Source organism: Chelonia mydas, chromosome 14 (assembly GCF_015237465.2).
Source record: "Chelonia mydas isolate rCheMyd1 chromosome 14, rCheMyd1.pri.v2, whole genome shotgun sequence".
NCBI classification, from domain to species: Eukaryota; Metazoa; Chordata; order Testudines; family Cheloniidae; genus Chelonia; species Chelonia mydas.
Genome location: NC_051254.2, coordinates 13190980 through 13209419, shown reverse-complemented (window position 1 = coordinate 13209419; position 18440 = coordinate 13190980). Strand labels below are relative to the sequence as shown.

Below are 18440 nucleotides of genomic sequence, written 5' to 3'. Positions count from 1 at the left end.
CGCAACATATCCTAGCAACTGGTTCTTTGTCAGGAATCTTTGACTATCCCAGGCATATTATGTCAGTAGCTCTAAAGAGAGCACTTGGCATGTTCACCATCTCTTAAGGTATGTCTACATTGCAACTGGAGGTTTGGATTGCAGCAGGTGAGGAGAGATCTCTACTAGCTTTAATCTAGCTAGTATGAGTATCAATAGCAGTGAAGCTGCAGCATGAAAGACTTCAGCGCAAGCTAGCCACTCACATAATTATTCAGGGTCCCGGGCAAGCTGGTACAGCCTACTCTGAAGTTCATGCTGCTGCAGCTCACTGTGTTAGTTGTAGTGACCGAGGCATAGGCAGCTCACCCAGCAGTGTCCACTGGGCTAGGATCAAAGGCAAGAGTCTGGAGCAAGATGGGGCAAAAGACAAGGCCTGTAGCAATGGCAAGGCAGAGTCTGCATTGTTGCTTAGCTGGGTCCTTTGGGCAACTTCCTGGTTTAAATAGTTAATAGTTGATGTGTACCAATCAGGCAGCCACAGAGTTCTGTCACTCTGGCCTCTGACTGGCATTTCCTGCAGTACCTAGCCCTTAAACCACGATTTGAGGACTTCAATAGCTCAGACATAGGTGAGAGGTTTTTCGCAGGAGTGGTGGGTGAAATTCTGTGGCCTGCGTTGTGCAGGAGGTCAGACTAGATGATCATAATGGTCCCTTCTGACCTAAATATCTATGAATCCAGTAATTGTAGGATGCTGCTCAGCTTGGCTCTCTGGGGGGTGATGTGGAGGCATCTGCCGCCTAGGATCCTACAACGCTGGGTTCTAGATCCACAGATCTTTGCATTGGTATTTGCACTCGCTAGACAAAGCTAGCTCTGGTGGGTCTATGTGTGCTGCGGTCATACCTCTGACAGCAGTGTAGACATACCCTATGTCAGGAGAGTCTTCTGAAAGTCATATTTTTGTATGTCTCTCTTCGTGGAAACTGGACAGCTGAGACTGGTCAAACTGCCTATGGGGATTTGGACCCTCAACTGGGAATCTCAGGTCCAAATCCCCACAGGCAGCTTTGATAGTCTCAGGCCACGTGTACTTTGGTAAACAAAGATATGGTGAATATGGTGCTCATGAAAGGGAGGCTGAATGGAAAGCGCTACAGACTGAATATGGGTGGTTTTTTCTTGAGAGTTATCTGGACTCTGTTCATGTCGAGAGCCAGGGGAAAGCCATGACGGGATTCAGAGGAAGAGGAAATGGATGGATTTTATTTTTCCTCAGGCGTTGTTTGATGAAAGCAAAGGATAAACCCTCTGCCATAGCATAGATGCTGGTATGAGGGATACCAAGCTCCCAGCATCTGCACTGCCCATCCTTGTCTCCTCCCCCACCCCCAGGCCCCCCCCCCCCCCCCCCCCCCGCCCCCAGCTCTGAAAGTGCCTGGAGTTAGAGGATACGGAGAGCCCACTAATGAGTGGTGCGGGCTACAGGGTGACATCTTTGCTCTATGTAATGCAGGAAGCAGGTTATTTTCAAATCTCACATCTAATGGCTTTCCTGCCAGATAAACAACATAAGCCGCCTGTAGTCCCCACTTCAGCTCCCAGACCACCTCTCTGGCACCAGAATGATTTTCCCACAGCTTGAACTCCAGCCAGAGCAGTGACACCAATTACAGATTTTTGTCACCTCAGGATGTTGCTTTCTGAGATGATTTACAACAGCATGTGTCAGGTGACGCCCTTCTGAGCGGGGGCTGATTATTAACAATGCTTTCCGGTCCTTCTGTCAATGAGTGGGGAGACTGGCTGATTCCCGCTGACAGGTCCCTGTACTTCTCTCTCATCTTACCAGGGTTAAAGCTACTGCATGGCACTTGTAAACAAAGAACCAGTGTCCGGGATGTGTTGGGATTAGACGCCTCCTGGATCAGGTGCCTTTAATGGCTTGCTTTATGCACGTCTCTCATGTGGGGAGTGCAGCCTCAGCTGTCTGCCTCTGTTTACCTAGCTGTTGCTTTTAAGAGAGCGATTGGGCTTGAATGGGATGTCAAAGAACCTAAGGGAGTTAGGTGCCCAGCTCCCATTGAATTTCAGTGGGAGTTTGAAGCCTAAATCCCTAAGCTCTTTGAGAAATCTCAGCCATAAAATCTACTAGCAGGTCTGCCTTTAGTTCATGGTGTGACCTGGGGTAATCAGTTGGCCTCTCTCAGTCTTAGTTTCTCCTTCTGTAAAATGGGGATGGTACCTGTACCCCTAGCAGATAGAAGGCGCCAGTTGAGTGCAAAGTATTATTACTTTTTTGTAATTAATCTTAGATCACCTCCTTGACAGGCTGCATTTTTTAATGTTTCTTCCTGCCTCCTCCAGGAGTGGATAGCTTGGCAATGGGAGAGGGAGCCAGGTTCTAGCCTGGTTCATGACAGTCAGCAGAGTTCACTGGGGTCTCATTGCAGGGCCAGATTTTTCCCTCAGTTATACATGGGCAACCCTGTTCGGCAGACACACTGTAACATGTTTTTCATGGCCAAAGGATTGCACAAGTGTAGTTGATGGCAGACTGTGGCCTGTAGGCTCCAAATTACTGGCGGTGATGCGTGAGGAGGAAAGATTCCAAGAGCACGTTTCCTTGCATAGTGAAATAGCTGCCATAATGAAAATAACAGCACAGGCTGTCTCTGAGCCTCTGCAGTTGTGAATGAGTTGGCAGTTTTCATGACACGTGCAGGCTTTTGAAATTGTCCTGCGGTGGCGCTTGACATACAAGTTCTCGGCCGATTTATGATTGTGTGTGTGTGTGTGTTCCAGGACATCTATCATTTTAAACCAAGAGTGTGTTTAGCAGCGTGAGTTAAAGCAGTTTTATTTTAACTCAAGATCAGCAAGAAAAGTAATGTCAAACTCTAGCCCCAGGGTTTAGTTACTGATGAGAGTGACACAACAAGCTGTGAATCGATAAATAACCCTTTGTTTTCTTTCCCTCTGGTTTCTCTTCAGCACATTTAAATCTTTTGCCTTCCACCCCTTTTGTTCTTGAAAAAGTAAATATTTTCTGAGATCCGGCCTCTTTTGTGAGCTGAGTGCTGTTGATGTCATGAAGGGAATCAAAAGCACTTTGAAATGGCTGAGGGATCCGAAGTGCCCAAACAATATCTGCTAAGCACACCCAGTAACTCCCTTCCATAACTTTTTTTTTTTTTTTTTGGACACAGCCATTTTCCCAATCACTAGGTAGGGATTTAACTTTGTTATAACAAACTCCTGCCATTGTCGGTGCAAGTCCGGAGGGATTACATTCTGATGTCAGAACAATTTTGGTCCAAGTTTACAGAGTAAATATTATGCCAGGAGGGCGGAAGGCAAAGTGAAATATAAGATTCAGCGTACGTCTGTGGAGATTTAGACATCGAGAAACAAAGATAGAGAATTCAGTGCAAAAAATGGCTTTGTCGGTCTAATCTGTGTATTTATAAAGCCCCCATTCACTGTGGTATCTTGGTGCACTGAGACACAAATGATTGCAAGTGACCACATTCTGTGTAAAGCTACGGTGATGTCCTTGAACCACCCCTGTTCCTGTCTTGCATGGTTTCAGAAAAGTGGCACCAGGTCTTGTATTTATAGCCCTGCAGCACATGCTACAGTGGCACCAGGTCACAGATTAAATTGCCAGCTAATTTTAGGATATTCCTCTTCTTATTTTGTCAGTTGTAAAGTTGCTTTGCTTAAATTTTACGTGCTTAGATACTTTGCTGATTGGGACCTAACTCAGGAGAATGAGAGTCAGAGCTGAGCTCCCAGGTTCTATTTCTAGCTCTGCTATAGAGTCACTGTGTGACCTTAGATAATTCCCTCTTTGTGCCTCCGTTTACTCTTCTGTAATGTGTTTATCATAATTGGGGCCTAGCTCACATGGATATCAAGAGGCTTAATTAGTGTTTGTAAAATGCTTTGAGATCCCGGGTGAAAGGCACTAGAGAAGCTCAAAGTATTATATGCAGGTCTGGTAGTACCACCTATTAAGGTTTCCTGATCCTTCCCATTATAAGACCCTGTTGCCAGTTGCTTGTATCTTTGCCTAATTCTGTTTAGAGAGTAGGTGCAGAGTAAGATTTTCAAAAGTGTCTAATGATTTTGGGGTACCTCCATTTTTAGGTTCTCAATTTGAGACACCTTAAAGGTCTATCACATTGAGGGTGCTCAGCACTTTCTGGAAGTCAGGTTCCTTTGAGGCATCTCAAGTTAGGAACCTACAATCACTAATGACTTTTGAAAATCTTAGCTTTAGTCTTTATGTAAGATTAAGATACCTAGTAAATTAAAGAATAGACCCGTAATTGATGTGTGTGAGAAAACACTCTGGTTTGCCCCTCTGTATTGGATAATCTGTGTGTGAGTTACAGATAATGCTCAATTTCTCTGTTGGACAGTGTTACAACTGTCTCCTCCTGTTACAGTAGCAATCAATCAAATGCACATGGTCTACTAAGGACTGTTGCACCAGCAAGAATGACTATGGTTGATGGCATCACACCAGGCATCAAAGTGGTGACGCTGTAGTTAATGGGTGGATTTACCTCTATAATCTATAACAAGTGCTATATCTTACACTGTCCTTGGAGTTTTTCCATGTGCTATCTTGCTCTTTTACTCAGCTATAAATTACACTTTTAGTGACATGCACTTTACATTACTATTTGCATCCTCCTGTAATTGGCCCTGGTCTATTTTGTGGTCTAAATCTGAGCACCTCTAGAGAGTAGATTTGTATCATGTAACTACTTCTCCCCCCTTTTTTTTTTTGTTCTTAATCGCAGCCTGAGGAACTCACCAATGCGCTGGAGATCAGCAATATTGTCTTCACAAGCCTCTTTGCCCTGGAGATGCTGTTGAAAGTCCTCGTGTATGGTCCATTTGGCTACATCAAAAATCCCTACAACATTTTTGATGGGATCATTGTAGTGATCAGGTACAAGCATGGTGTTCTGCTTACAAGGGTTTCTCTTAACTGGACAGTTGAATTAAAACAGAGGATAATGGATAGAATGGCCTTTCTGGGTCACTTAGGCCCCTGTGCTCCTGTGTTAGCTTTTGTACCCCATATTGTTGTTTCTCCATAAATTCTCTACTCTTCTGAAAACTCTCTGTAGCAACCCACCTTGTTCCTGTCTTTGGTAGTTTATTATATAAACAGATATCCTTAGTATAATGGCCCTTGGCCAGAGTTTTCCTTGTGCCCAGCCATGATTTTTTGTGATACCTCATTCAGAGCCTTATTTAATAGCATTTGTCCTTTCAGCTCCCTCATATCTATGCCTATTTCTGAGTTCCTCTTTCATATTCCTCCCCCGCACCTCAAAGTATACACACCCCGTCTCTCTGACTTCTGTGCATCATTAATATCATGAATTTGAATCCTTGGATCATATTTTCACCTTCTGTAAGAGCCATAATGGACCATCACTGGTTCCCTCTGCAGTGTTGATTAATTTGCTGTGACATATTTTATACCACCTACTGTTTATTATCAAACATACCTATAGACAAATGCCCGCCCACACTCCTATATGCCATGGCTTGCTTTTTGGGTTTTTGGTTGCTTGGTTTCGATTTTGTTTGTTTTTCTAGAGAGAGCCCTAAACAACAAATCCTGGATCCAAACACCTCCAGATATTGGGGAAGTTTAGACCCGAAATAGCTTTAGCTGACAAATGTCTTTTTGGGTTTTTGTGCCCACTGGGCACATGCGGACACTGTAATTGTGCATGCAGATGCACTCAGTGATTTACAGGCATGTTTTTGGCATGCTCTAATGGGACTCCACTCTTTGCAAATCTGACACTAATTCAGGTATCAGAAGGCACTGTCCATACAGACCTTCCTGACAGGCTCCCTACTTCACATCCCTGTTTTCTCTGAGCTTCACCAGCTTGGAGAGCGGATCTTTCCTTTCACTTCTCTCTCCCTTTCTCTCGTTGCTGTCTACATGCATTTATGTTCAGTGCTTCCTTTTCCACATCAAGGCCCACACTGTAAATCTCTTTTCTTCCTTAGCGTCTGGGAGATAGTGGGACAGCAAGGTGGGGGCCTGTCAGTTCTGCGGACGTTCCGTCTGATGCGAGTCCTGAAGCTGGTCCGCTTCATGCCTGCCCTCCAGCGCCAGCTAGTGGTCCTTATGAAGACCATGGACAATGTGGCCACCTTCTGCATGTTACTGATGCTTTTCATCTTCATCTTTAGGTGAGTATGTGGCAAGGACTCTGATTTCCTTTCATGCCCTGCCCTGGCTCTGTACTTTAAGTTTCTGGTCCAGGGACTACACGAAAATGTGAAGAGAATCCATAGGTTTCATGATTGCTCACAAAAGTAAATAACTGTGACTGTGGTCTCTTGAAGTGAACTGCTGAATGAGAAGCACAGTAGCCTCCATAACAGGTATGGGCACTGCAGATTAGCCCCTAGCTGGAATATTGCAATTCTTGCCAAATGTCATGTCTGTGTTTGTGAGGGTGTTCTCAAGGGAAATCCCTTCTGCTGAGTGATTCCTCCATGGGCATCACCCCAAGGCAGCAAGCATATGACATCACGTTCCTGCTACTGTCCAGAGAGCAAGCCAGAAGCCTTAACCAAAACACTGTCTTTCAAAGGGCAGAGAAGGGAATGTGCCTAGAATAAACCCAACCAAGTCACTCTCATTCACACATGGTTCTTTTATCCCCTTTGCATCATTTCTTTGCCTTTTCTCTCTGTGCAAAAGGTTTGGGATTGGATCCACTTGAGATTCAAGCAGCCCAGAACTTTGGAGGTGTTGGAAATCCAAACCCAGGTGCAGATATTGAAAATGACTCCGATCTTTCTAATAAGTCAAACCTGCTTGAAATCCAACCCCGGATGAGCCTGTCCCTAATATACAGGGGTAAGGCTGGCCTTGCCCAAGATATACTAATGGGAGAGCTGGCAGGAAGCAAATTAAGGCTCTCTTTCTTCCATGGAGGGAAGTTTTGCTCCCCATATCTGTTTGCTAGGCAGACAGTATCCTGAGACACAGAGGTCCACCACTTTATGCTGCTTTCTTACCATCATCTTCAACCCTGTCTTGCCTTCTTCTTCTTGTGCTCAGTATCCTGGGGATGCATCTCTTTGGCTGTAAGTTTGCTTCAGAGCGAGATGGAGACACCCTGCCAGACAGGAAGAACTTTGACTCCTTGCTGTGGGCCATTGTCACTGTTTTCCAGGTACAACAGCAAGCACTCCTTACCAAGCACACACTTTGGGTCTGTAAGGGGGGGTGGGGGGAAGAGTTTAGGTTTGCTTTCCACAATGCCCTACAGAGCTCAATAAAACTCATAGCTGCGGGGGAGAGAAACCAAAATGTATCAATGCGGGCGGGGAGGAGGAAACGTTTTCTGATGATACGAGACAATAAATGGAGATCGGATGAAAGGGGAACTCCAGGAGATGCCAAAAGCTGCAGAAGAGAAGGCTCTTGCAGGAGCAGTTGTAAGATTGTGAGGAGTGACAGAGGGGTAATTAGTATGAGTAAAAGGACGGGTCTGCGAGCAAGGCTGACACAAGTCCAGTGAGAGCTTCAAAGCAAGACAGCCAGCCTGGATTCTCCATAGTGAGGAGAATCTGCTTTATGGCAATAATTCGTACTGTGTAATGTATTGCTGTTGGCAAATCTGGACTGTGTATTCAGAGTCTTAGGTGGATCTTCATCTGTCTTTACAGAGAGAAGAAAAATGCCAGTGCATGCTACATGGCAATCATTTAAAGCTCTGTATGGACCTTGATATCAACTGGAGTTCCATGCACAGAGTTAGGGCAGCTTGCGGCCCTTGGGGTTAGCGTGTGGGGAAGGGGGAGGGGGAGGGCGGGAAATCAGGTGCTATCCCTGCCTTTGCTGTGATTCATTGGGTGACCTGAGCTAAGTAACAATCCTTCTGTGCCCATCTGGAACGTGAATGCACGTCTCTCCCTTACAGGGCTGTTGAGAAGCAGCAATTTTACAGCATTAGTATTACATATTACCAGCGTGCTGGTTTCCCCAAGAGTAGGGTGTTTGCCTGTTTAAGGCTGAAGACCTACAGCTCTGCCAACCTGGAGCATAAGTAAGAGCATGTAGGAAAGATGAGTGTCCCTAGTCAATAACCCAAACACTGGGTTACTAGTGAATGTTGGACTGTTGTGATGTCCCTTCATGCTCACGGTGTCCCTTCTCTATAGATCCTGACTCAAGAAGACTGGAACAAGGTCCTCTACAACGGCATGGCATCTACCTCTTCCTGGGCTGCTCTCTACTTCATCGCCCTCATGACGTTTGGGAATTACGTTCTCTTCAATCTATTGGTGGCCATCCTGGTGGAAGGTTTCCAGACTGAGGTAAAACCTTTTGGAGACTCCCCTCTTTATCTCTTTGTTTTCAGAGCGAGGGAGGGTCTAGAACCAACATCCATCTGGAATTTAGATTTACAAAAGGGAAACTGATTAACTTAAATAGAGAGAGAGAGGGAGAAAAAATTAGCTCTTATTTTTTCTGTTTCTTAGCTAGGACCAAGTGCAATAAACCAGGCTGTTTAACTGAGCTTAAATGAAAAGCTATGTTAGCATTAATATAATTGCAAGGATTCAGCTGTGAGTCAGTCAGTGCTGATGGAATAAAATGCTCTAAGAATGTCTTTGAAAGGGGCTTCATTGTGTTTGGGAGTCAGATTAAAAGCCATCCCTGTAAAGTTATGCAGGCTGGTGAGATTAGTGACATTATTATCTCTTTGGATGGTCTGTGTTGTGGATCTCTTCCTGCTTGCGGCTCAGTAACACTTTAGCACATTTTCACACTTCATTGTTCCTAGGCTGTCAATTGAGTCTCAGGGCTGGGAGCCTCTGTTAAATATCCTCCACCTTCCATAAGCATCTATGGGAAGTCAGCAAAGAGGTCTTAGATCTGAATTGAACTTGACCCCTGTGTCTTTCTAACTATGCAGTTCATGGTGAATGAATATATAACAGACTCCCTGAAACTAGCAGACAACCAGGGCTGCCTATGACCCAGGTCCCTACAGGCTAACAGAAGCAAAAAAAATAAAAATAAAAATGTTCATGAGGAAGGAGAAGAGAGAACTTTACACTTTGCAGAAGGGCTTAGATAAGGAAGTACAAGCCAGCACTATTCATCAGTATCTAGTACAGGTTGTAATTTAGAGCGATGTCTCAGCTGATGGATACGTGTGTTGAGGAAATAATAAACATTAAAGTTTGTCAGTTCCCTGTGCCATAATAATCCATCACACCATAACTAGCTATTTATACAACCTGATTGTTTTGATATTTTCCAAGTGCCGTTTAAGGGGATAATTTGTTATATAGTTCTGGAATGAGGCTGTAGGTATGTGTGTTGTCATCTCACACCGGGTTAGTGTGTTGTTTTGAATTGCCTATTATTATATCCATCTCTCTCTGGAAGTTGTCTACTCTGTTATGGAAAATGGAGTTAAGGTCACTGTCAGGTTCTTCTGAACAAAAGATTTCTTTTCAGGAGCTGGCATGTACTTTGCCTAAGTAAAAGTAAGCACGGGTAAGAAAAACAAAAAAACCCAACAACTTGTCCTCTTGTGCAGTGATGTCTGACTTGAAACTCAACCTCTCTCTGATCAGTCTTGTTCACGGATTCTAGAATGGCCACCTGATTGAAATATCACTTGCTGCAACTACCAGTAAAGAAAAGGACCTAACTTATTAAAAACAGCATAACAGCATTTCACTGAGAGTGCAAACCCAGTTCTTTTTTGAGGAAATTAGTTTGCCTCTAGACATTGGAATGGAGGGATCAGATTCTGATCTTAAAACCATTACTGTAAATCCGAAGTGACTCCATTAAAGATGGGAGTTACGCCTGATTTAGGCCCCAATTCCGGAAAGCACTAACACACATGCTTAACTTGAAGTCAATGGTATGTATACACATACCTAAAGTTAAGCATGTGCTTAAGTGCATCCCTTAATCAGAGTCTTGCACTGGTGTAACTGAGGCCAAAACCTGGCCTCGGGTCTTAGTTCCAAATTCTGATATCTGTTATGTTTGTGTCATTCCTATTCATTGATACTGATGAAGTTACTCCAGATTTACACCAGTGTCACTATGATTGGAATTTGGCCCTTTTGTGTCTGACTTTTGTAATATATGGTCATCTCCCCCCTCCTCATGCGAATGGTAAGACGTTCCCTGTAGTCTTCTCGTAAAATGAAATCTTGTGCACAAACCTCAGTTCAACAGCAGTTTTTCTTAGGCAGGCGGGTAGGTAGAGTGGATGTTTGCTGGATATGGTGAGACAGATCCTCAGCTGGTGTAAACCGGCATTACTCTATTGACTTCAGTAGAGCTACATCTCCTTACATCAGCTGAGGATCTGCTCCTGACTATTTTATTCAGCTTTACAACCAAAAATGTTTCCATTTCTTGCTACCACGCATACCAGGGGGCCATCTCCTAAGTGAAATTAGATGAGATCATCTCCTGTTGAAAATAACACCAAGCTTTTATCTCAGGTGATCATTCCTGGGTCCTTGACCCTCTATTCCTGGTTTATTTGGGGGTTTTTTTTTTATTTCCTTGTCCTTCAGATTTCTTCACAGAGTGTGTTGCTCCTGCCTTTATCTCTCCAATCCTTGAGTGCCTTTCCTCCAGCTGCAAACACCTTGTTAATGTTAGTGCATGCCTTTGCAGGCCTTTTGGTTGCTAAGCAGCAGATGTACATATGTGGTTAAGAACGAAAAAGAACCCATTCCAAACTTTCAACAGAGATCCCTGTATTTCGTTGTAACCTGGCTATTGCACGCAAAGGGCACACACAGGATTTTCTGCAACCTGGGGTTTCTTTAATGTACATTCTGTGAATTACTTAGATTCAGAATTTGTGCCTGAAACCACAGCAGCTCTAAGGTGTGAAAGATGAGCTGTGTGACTCCATTTGATAGAGCTGCTAACACGATATTACTTGAGTGAACTATCCAGTCTCTGCCCTGGGGATTTATCTCTGAAACAAACAATGACTCCTGGTAAGAGAGCTTTTTGTCAGACATAAAGCTCCTCTCCTGAGGGACTTCATGATAATGTTATCTCTGAAGCATATTCTTCCATTGGTAATCCTCTCAATTTCATGTTCCCCTTGGTTTCTTTTCTTGTCTCTGGCAATCCTCAGTTGCTAGTTTGTCTCATCTCCCTTCTTTGTGCCTGTTGTTCTTTAATTCCACCTTTCCCATCACAAGGCAACCAAGGTTCAGTGAGGACGGGGTAGTGTATGCATGCAGAGCACTTGTGTGCTTTATACATTAACAAAGATAAAAACCCAGAGTCTGTGGTGTAGTACCAGACCATGGCTAAACAGTCTGAGACAACAGAACCTTGACTTCTCCTGGGACTCAAACAGAAGAAAACAATCAATTTTCACTCATCAATTATTTAGATTTTGTACTGTATTTTTGTCACGTCCTTTACTTTTTACACTCTAGTCAGTTTCATTGTGATTATCCGTATGAAGGATAATTGTGTGTTTAATCTTTTGCTGGGTTATTCATGTGTCTTTTTATTAGAATCAAATTTGATAATACTTTAAATTATATGTACAATATATGCTTGGAAAGACATTGCTATCCCTGTTTGGATCCAAATTTTAACTTACTGTTCTTAAATATTGTTCTAATGTATAGAGGGATGCAAAATCCAGTACCTCATTGCCAAGAAATTAACCCAGTTGTCATAGCAAGAGCTGTGCAAATAATGGATTTTTCAATTCATTGGCAATTTCAAAAAATCAGGGAAAAATTGATTTGGGTTCAACAGAAATAACATTTTTTTGAATTGTTTGGTGAATCAAAAAATAAAAAAAAATGTTTTGGGTCAAATAAACCTTGTGCTTAGATTGAGATTTCTTTCCCTTTTTAAAATTAAAGGTAATTTTGAAATAAAAAGTCATTTCAAAAGGAAAAGTCAAAATGTTTTGTTTAGAAAATGTTGAAACAAAACATTTTGCTTTTTAAAAAAAAATTAGAGTTGTGGGTTTTTTTATTTGACTGAAACAATTTCACCAAAACCTACAGAATATACACAATATTGGTTTGTTTTTTTTGGTTGACCTGAATCTGCATTTTTCACAGCAAAATGTTGATTGAAAAATTTTACTCAGCTCATAACCTGCGCCAAGATCTCAGTGTGATAGGTGAGAGATACACGAAAAATAATATACAAACTCCTCTTACTGCCTCTGTAGTGTGCAGCTGAATTTAAAAATGCTATTCCCAAAGCTGCACGTCTCCAAACATGCTTGAATATGCTGAGAAGTAAACACAAGTTTGTCAAGTCAACTTTCCCTATGGAAGGGCAAATGCAAAGAGGAGTACTGATAAGTGTTTTCCAAGTGGAAAAGGATAAAGTAGGTACGAAAATGTTGTTTTTGAGGTATTGGGGGCCCAATCCCAGAGTCATTACTCAGACACAACCCACAGGGCCTGATCCAAAACCCACTGAAGTCAATAGATCAAGTGCCCACTGATTTCAATGAGATTTGATTGGGCCCAGTCAGAGTAACAACATATCTAATCTATAAAAGTTTCTGATGGCTTCCCTTGAACTAGCTGTTTCATTTGGCTTTAACAGGATCAGTATTATGTGTTAATTAAAAACATGCATTGCTGCCTAATGACAGCATAATAAATACAGATCTCATTTTGCAGCCACAAAAAACCTGAGCATACATAGTTTTAATAATCTGACGGTATTTCATTAACATGAACAGCTCTCACGTTGGAGCTAAATCAAATACTCCTTTTGAAACGCTTATTTTAAAGGTAAGGATGATCTCTTCTAAGGGCTGCGCTATCTTTCATCCTTTCCTTGCACTGAACAAAGTCAGCCACGTCTGACTAGTCCAGTGTGTTGTGACCTATTCTGCTTTTTAATCGTGGTATGAAATTGTCGCTGATGGGTACACATTACCCTTCTCTACCCTTTTTTCTTTTTACTTTGCTTCCTTTTCTCTTTCTCTCTCTCTCTTTTTGATCCACTCTCAATTTTGATGCTGAAATTGTAAAAAAATCAACCCCCCCTCCCTCCCCTTCCCCCATTTTTACTTCAGGAAATCACCAAGCGAGAAGACGCGAGTGGGCAGTTAAGCTGTATTCAGCTGCCTGTCGACTCGTCGGTGGTACGTAAGAACTCAGCATGAACCCACCCAAACGCGCCGTTTGGTAGTTGTCTCTCTCTGTGGTGACTGGTCACACACCATGACGCTGTTCTCATTGTAGTAGCTGTCGTTCCTTTTGTCGTCATTGTCAAGCGAGCCTTGATTTTAAGTCTCTTTCTTCTTTGTGGAGTCAGACAGGTCAACACAGACTCCCCAGTATCACCTGAAACTGTTCTGGCTTCCTGCATCTTTTCTGTACAGGCCTCGATGCCTCTTTTAACCCCCCTCCCCTTCCGCCTGCCCCTTGTAAACCTGAGGCATGGATGATGCTGTTTCCCAGGCCTGCTTGTCAAACACCTCCCTGATCACGCACGCTGCTCCCTGCTTCTGGACAAAACCTCACCCACCTCATGCACGTCTGCCCCAGCCCCTCTAGCTGCATGTGGTGGAGTGGCGAGAACTGCCAAAGACTGAAAGGACCTAGAATCAAGGCTGTCTGTGGACACTTGTGTGTCAGAGCGCTGTGCTCTGGAGAAGTCAATATTAGCATTGAGGCAGCTGCGGTAGTCACTGGTGGAAGAAATGCTCTAGCTCCACCAGGCATTTATGGGCTGGATGCTGGAATCGCTGGGTGACATTCTCTGGCCTGTGTTATGCAGGAGGTCAGGTTAGATGATCATAATGATCCCTTCTGGCCTTAAAATTTATGAAGCTATGAAACCGAGCACAAACCAAACCCTGTCTCCCCTGCCCTTTACCCACCTGACCCTTCCCTTCTCATGCATCTTTCCTTTTTCACTTCTTTTCTGTCCTGGAAGCTCTGGCTTTTACTTTAGCACAAAGGCACTTTCTATTGTGTTCAGGTACATTCTGCCCTCTTTCGTACATGCTGATATAGCCACTGTGCCATATGGTCCATCTCAACATTCTCTCATATTTCAAAGGGATTTTAACTCCATGTTCTCTCATAAACCCTTTTCCATCCAGAAAGGCAAACTGGGAGCAAAAGAACAGGTAATGACCACGAGGCCCTGCGGTGAGATGCTTGCCTGCAGCCGCACTTAATATGTCACACGCTGTATTAAAGGGGGTGATGGTATATTCTGTTACAGCTAGAGTGGGATGCTTCAAAATGATGGGGTTTGGTGCTGTGGGGACGGAAGTTTGCAATCCCCACGTGCTCCTGCTCCTCCTTATTAATGTGCATCTCTTACCGCACCCGAGAGTGCACCCCTTGTCAGTGACAGAATATTTGAGGAACGCAAATTAAGTAATGAAACCTATTTGCATTGCTCATTAGTTTTTAATGACCCATTAAGGAGAAATGAAGTGGCAGGCTTTCTGGGAGAGAATACTTGAAGTCCACATTCCAATAAAGAGGCAGAGAATTTAAAAATTCATCTAAATTCAAGCCAATGTTAATTTAATATTCCTTCTTGAAAGTGGCAGTCCTGGCCCTTTAAAATACTACCGGCCCTGCAGGGTGAGTTTCTTCAAATAACAGGGTGATCCTGCAGGACAGGAAGAAATTTTAAAAGGCAAGGACTTCCTTTCACGCTCTCTGTTTTTGTGATGACACCTCTCTGAGAGAGTCCATGGTGTGATTGGAGAAAACATAACTGTTTGGCTGAACCAAAGAAAGGGTGTTTTCCTTTGAGAATGTGGGCCCAACCCTGGACTCTTTAGTCAAACAAAACTCTCATTGAGTTTCTAGGTGGGCTTTGCCTGAGTAAGGAGTGCAGGCCTGGGTCTTGTATTGAATGTCATCTCCTTCAGTCTGCCACTCTAGCACTTTCCTAGCTGGAGCCTGTTCTGGCTTTTAAAATCAAACATGTACCCAAGCACCAAACTTCATTAGGGTGGACCAGGGCTAGTGGTGCAGCTTAGTCTTCACTGTAGGTGCTGGGTTCTCTTGTGCACCTAGATTCTCCTAGAGCTAAAGTAAGATTCTGCTTGGCTTCTTTCTTGTCATTGCATTTCCACTCTTCCCCCTTCCCCTCCCCAAGATACATCATACTAAGGGAGGGGGCCATTTTGCCAGAATAATGGTTTCAGCAGTAAGTCACCCCCTTTCATGAGGAAATAATTCTGGCAAGCTCCATTCCTGGCTGATGTATTGTGATTATACCACACCCTAAGTATTTTTCCTCAGTGCCAATGGACAGAATCAAAAAGGGCTGAGCTGGGAAGGCTTTGATTTGGTCTGTGTCAGATGTCAGCATTGTCTGAGCTAGGCATTGGCAGAGCACAATAAGCAATGGAAGCCTTGAGCAATGGTAAATTATTTAACACACCATTCAAGGGGGACTCGAGTTGGTTTCCTGGATAGGTTTCTGATGACAGACCAAGATCAAAAGGGGAAACCCCTCGTCAACTCCTGGCATTCTAAATTGTACAACAGGACACAACCCCCCCTAAATAAATAGGATGGTTATACCACTTAGTATTGGGTGAAATGGACACCTTGGGGAAGCCTAATTCGCTGTTACTGCGTTGTCTCCCTTTGGAATCTGCTCTATTACATACCAAGTGCTCTTATGGCACTTTATGTAACTTTTCAGAGACAGATCCCAGTTATCAGCTGAAACCTACAGTCCAGTGTTTATGCCACTTGCTGAAGTTTGGATTATTTCCTCTAAGCTTCACTGGAAAGAGCTGTGTTCAGTGCTTGTATGTAAACAGTTCTAATCCAATCCCTGGATTAATGGTCAAGGACAAGGAGGGTCAGTTTTTCATCCAAAGAACATTCACCAGGTTTATGTCCTTTCCCTAGTGTCTGCCCAGTGTGCAACTCCAGCAGAGGAGGTCAAGTGGTTGTCTTCTGATCCCAGCCTTTGGCTGCTTTTCGGGTAGCTCTGCCTGTTGGGAGTATAGTTAACAGTATGTGGTATAAATATGTGCATGCCTCATTGTGTGGAAGGTGATGTCCCATTGTGGTACTAATTTCAGTAGATCAGTAGGTGTGTTTTCGGAGATGGGACCCATTGTTCAGAAGGTATTTCCATACCCATAGCCAATTATCCTGGTTGCTAAGCTGCTCTGTTTTGCTCTAGGGAGATGCTTCTAAGTCTGATTCTGAGGGGGATCTTTTCCCTCATAGCCTGGAAGAAGAGGGTGGACTTAAGAAAAACTTGTCAAACCCAGCCTGTAAGTAACCACACTGGAAATTAGTCCTTCTAGGGCAACTTCACTTGATAGGAGACACAATGTGTCCAAAGGAGGAAAGCCCTTCTTGGGGGAGTGTTTAAGCAGTATCTCGGGCCATTGCAAACTCTGTCAAGGTATAACTGATTTTAAATATAAGTCATGGAACATGACACGAAGGCAAATATATGTAATGGTGTTAGTCTGTTATCTCCCAGTAAAGCCCAAGAACCAGCCCATATACTATGGATATGGGGTTTATAACCGGGGAAGGAATCAGCAGGGACTTTGACAGGCAGCAGAGCTGTGATGCACTAATGCTTGGAGAGCAGGCACAGGGAAAGGTCAGGGTGGGCTTTGCCGGGAGACATATGTATTGTCCACGAGGTAGAAGATTTGGGGAGGTTGGAAGAGGAGAAACTGGGGGCGTCGAAGCTCAGGGGGAAAGAGGGAGAGTGTGGGGCCACAGAGCACCCTCAGCAGTGTTGTAGGACTTCAGTTGAAAGAATGTGGAGGAAGGAGTACAGAAGGGAAAGAGAACTGGGGAAGAAGAGCATAGGGAGAGGAAGCAGGGAAAGAGCTTACAGGAAGAGAGGGTGGGACATTGTGGGGAGCAAAGCGTGGGGGGAGATGAAAGAAATTAATGGAAGGGGGAAGTTGGGGAGGCATGGTTGGCAGATTGCTGGCGCTCCTGAAGCAGCAGATGACAAACCAATGTCTGTTCTTGGCTGCTGATCTTGTAAACAAGTTTATTTGAGCCCCTGTGCCATGCAATTTCTGGTTTTAAAACAAAAACCCAAGCTCCCACTCACTCATTAAAAATCTCCTTTGTCCTATTAATTGAAGACTTCTTTCCTTTTTGTGAAATTGTGTTATTGGCCCATGTTCTGATTAGAGCTGGCTCCTTTAGGGCCATCGCGTCCTTTGTCACCCTGATTTTGGATGCAACCTGAAGGGTGATGGAGAATGATGGTTTATTGCATGTTCCTAGAGCTGCAGTATCTTTAAAAACTCCTTGTTTCTTCCAGTGATGGTACTGAGGGACCTCCCGGAGCTGAAGAAGAGCCTGACCCCACCCCTTATCATCCACACAGCTGCCACCCCAATGCCAATGCCAAAAAGTGCCATGTTTGGAGATGCAGCTCAGGGCTATGAATCTCGCAGGGCCAGCAGTGTCTCCATGGATCCCAATGCCTATGAACTCAAATCACCGGTATGCAGCTCATCTTCTTGATCACCCTTTGTGGCTGCTTTGTTTCTGTTTGGTTTGTGCGGCTGTTTCCAGCTGTGTGTGCTCTGTCTGTCTAGGTGTTTATACTGCGCTTGCTGCCTTGGTATTTCTAGGCCTGCCCATTGGGAACAAGCATGAGATGGTGGCAGTGATGCTGGGTTGACTCTTCATGTTCTTGTCCCTTCCTCAGTCCAGCATACAGAGCTCCCCCCACAGCCCTTGGAGCGCAGCCAGCAGCTGGAATAGTCGCAGGTCAAGCTGGAATAGCCTGGGGCGGGCTCCCAGCCTGAAACGTCGGAGCCAGAGTGGGGAGCGCAAATCCCTCTTGTCTGGGAATGGAAAGGAGAGTTCGGAGGAAGGGGAAAGCTCAGACGAGGAGAGGTCCAGCCGGACTGGGAGCGTTAATGGCTCTTTACCTCACCGCATGGCGTCGCTGGAAACTAAAGGCTCGTTCGATCTCCAAGATACCTTGCAGGTGCCTTCCCTGTACCGAACCAGCAGCATGCACAGCAGCCGGACCGCTGCATCAGAGCATCAAGACTGCAATGGGAAAACCTCCCCGGGAGTCTTGTTACATCAGCTCCATTTGGACGACGATGACGGTGATGATGAAGGCAACCTGGTAAGACAAATCAACAGCCGGTGGCTGCTGAAGCTTCTTGGCTTTCCTGTGTTTAACTGACACCCGTTCCCTTAGCAGAACAACGCTGCTGAGCGCCAGGCAATAGTCCACTGCAGCTGGGTGCATCTCTCCTGCTCTCTAGCAGCAGACTTAGGAACACCATGTAAATCCCGCATAAAAGCCAAGGGGGTGCATGGGTTATGAGAGCCCACCTCCTGCACGCTGCTGAACAGCTGACCACCGGCGGGCAGGAGGCGCTGGAGGGGAGGTGGAGGAGCTGATCGAT

General features: G+C 44.4%; 1 protein-coding gene across 3 annotated transcripts in view; it reads left to right on the top strand.

Moving 5' to 3' along the window:
- CACNA1G (calcium voltage-gated channel subunit alpha1 G) overlaps positions 1-18440 on the top strand; it is a 146883-nt gene that overhangs the window by 55185 nt on the left and 73258 nt on the right. For all 3 annotated transcript variants that reach the window (XM_043528379.1, XM_043528378.1, XM_037914245.2), the window contains exons 9-16: positions 4797-4948; positions 6034-6219; positions 7100-7214; positions 8206-8361; positions 13110-13178; positions 16211-16304; positions 17330-17514; positions 17723-18154. In XM_043528379.1, the coding sequence (XP_043384314.1) occupies positions 4797-4948; positions 6034-6219; positions 7100-7214; positions 8206-8361; positions 13110-13178; positions 16211-16304; positions 17330-17514; positions 17723-18154 (1389 nt within the window). The remainder of the gene's footprint in view (positions 1-4796; positions 4949-6033; positions 6220-7099; positions 7215-8205; positions 8362-13109; positions 13179-16210; positions 16305-17329; positions 17515-17722; positions 18155-18440) is intronic.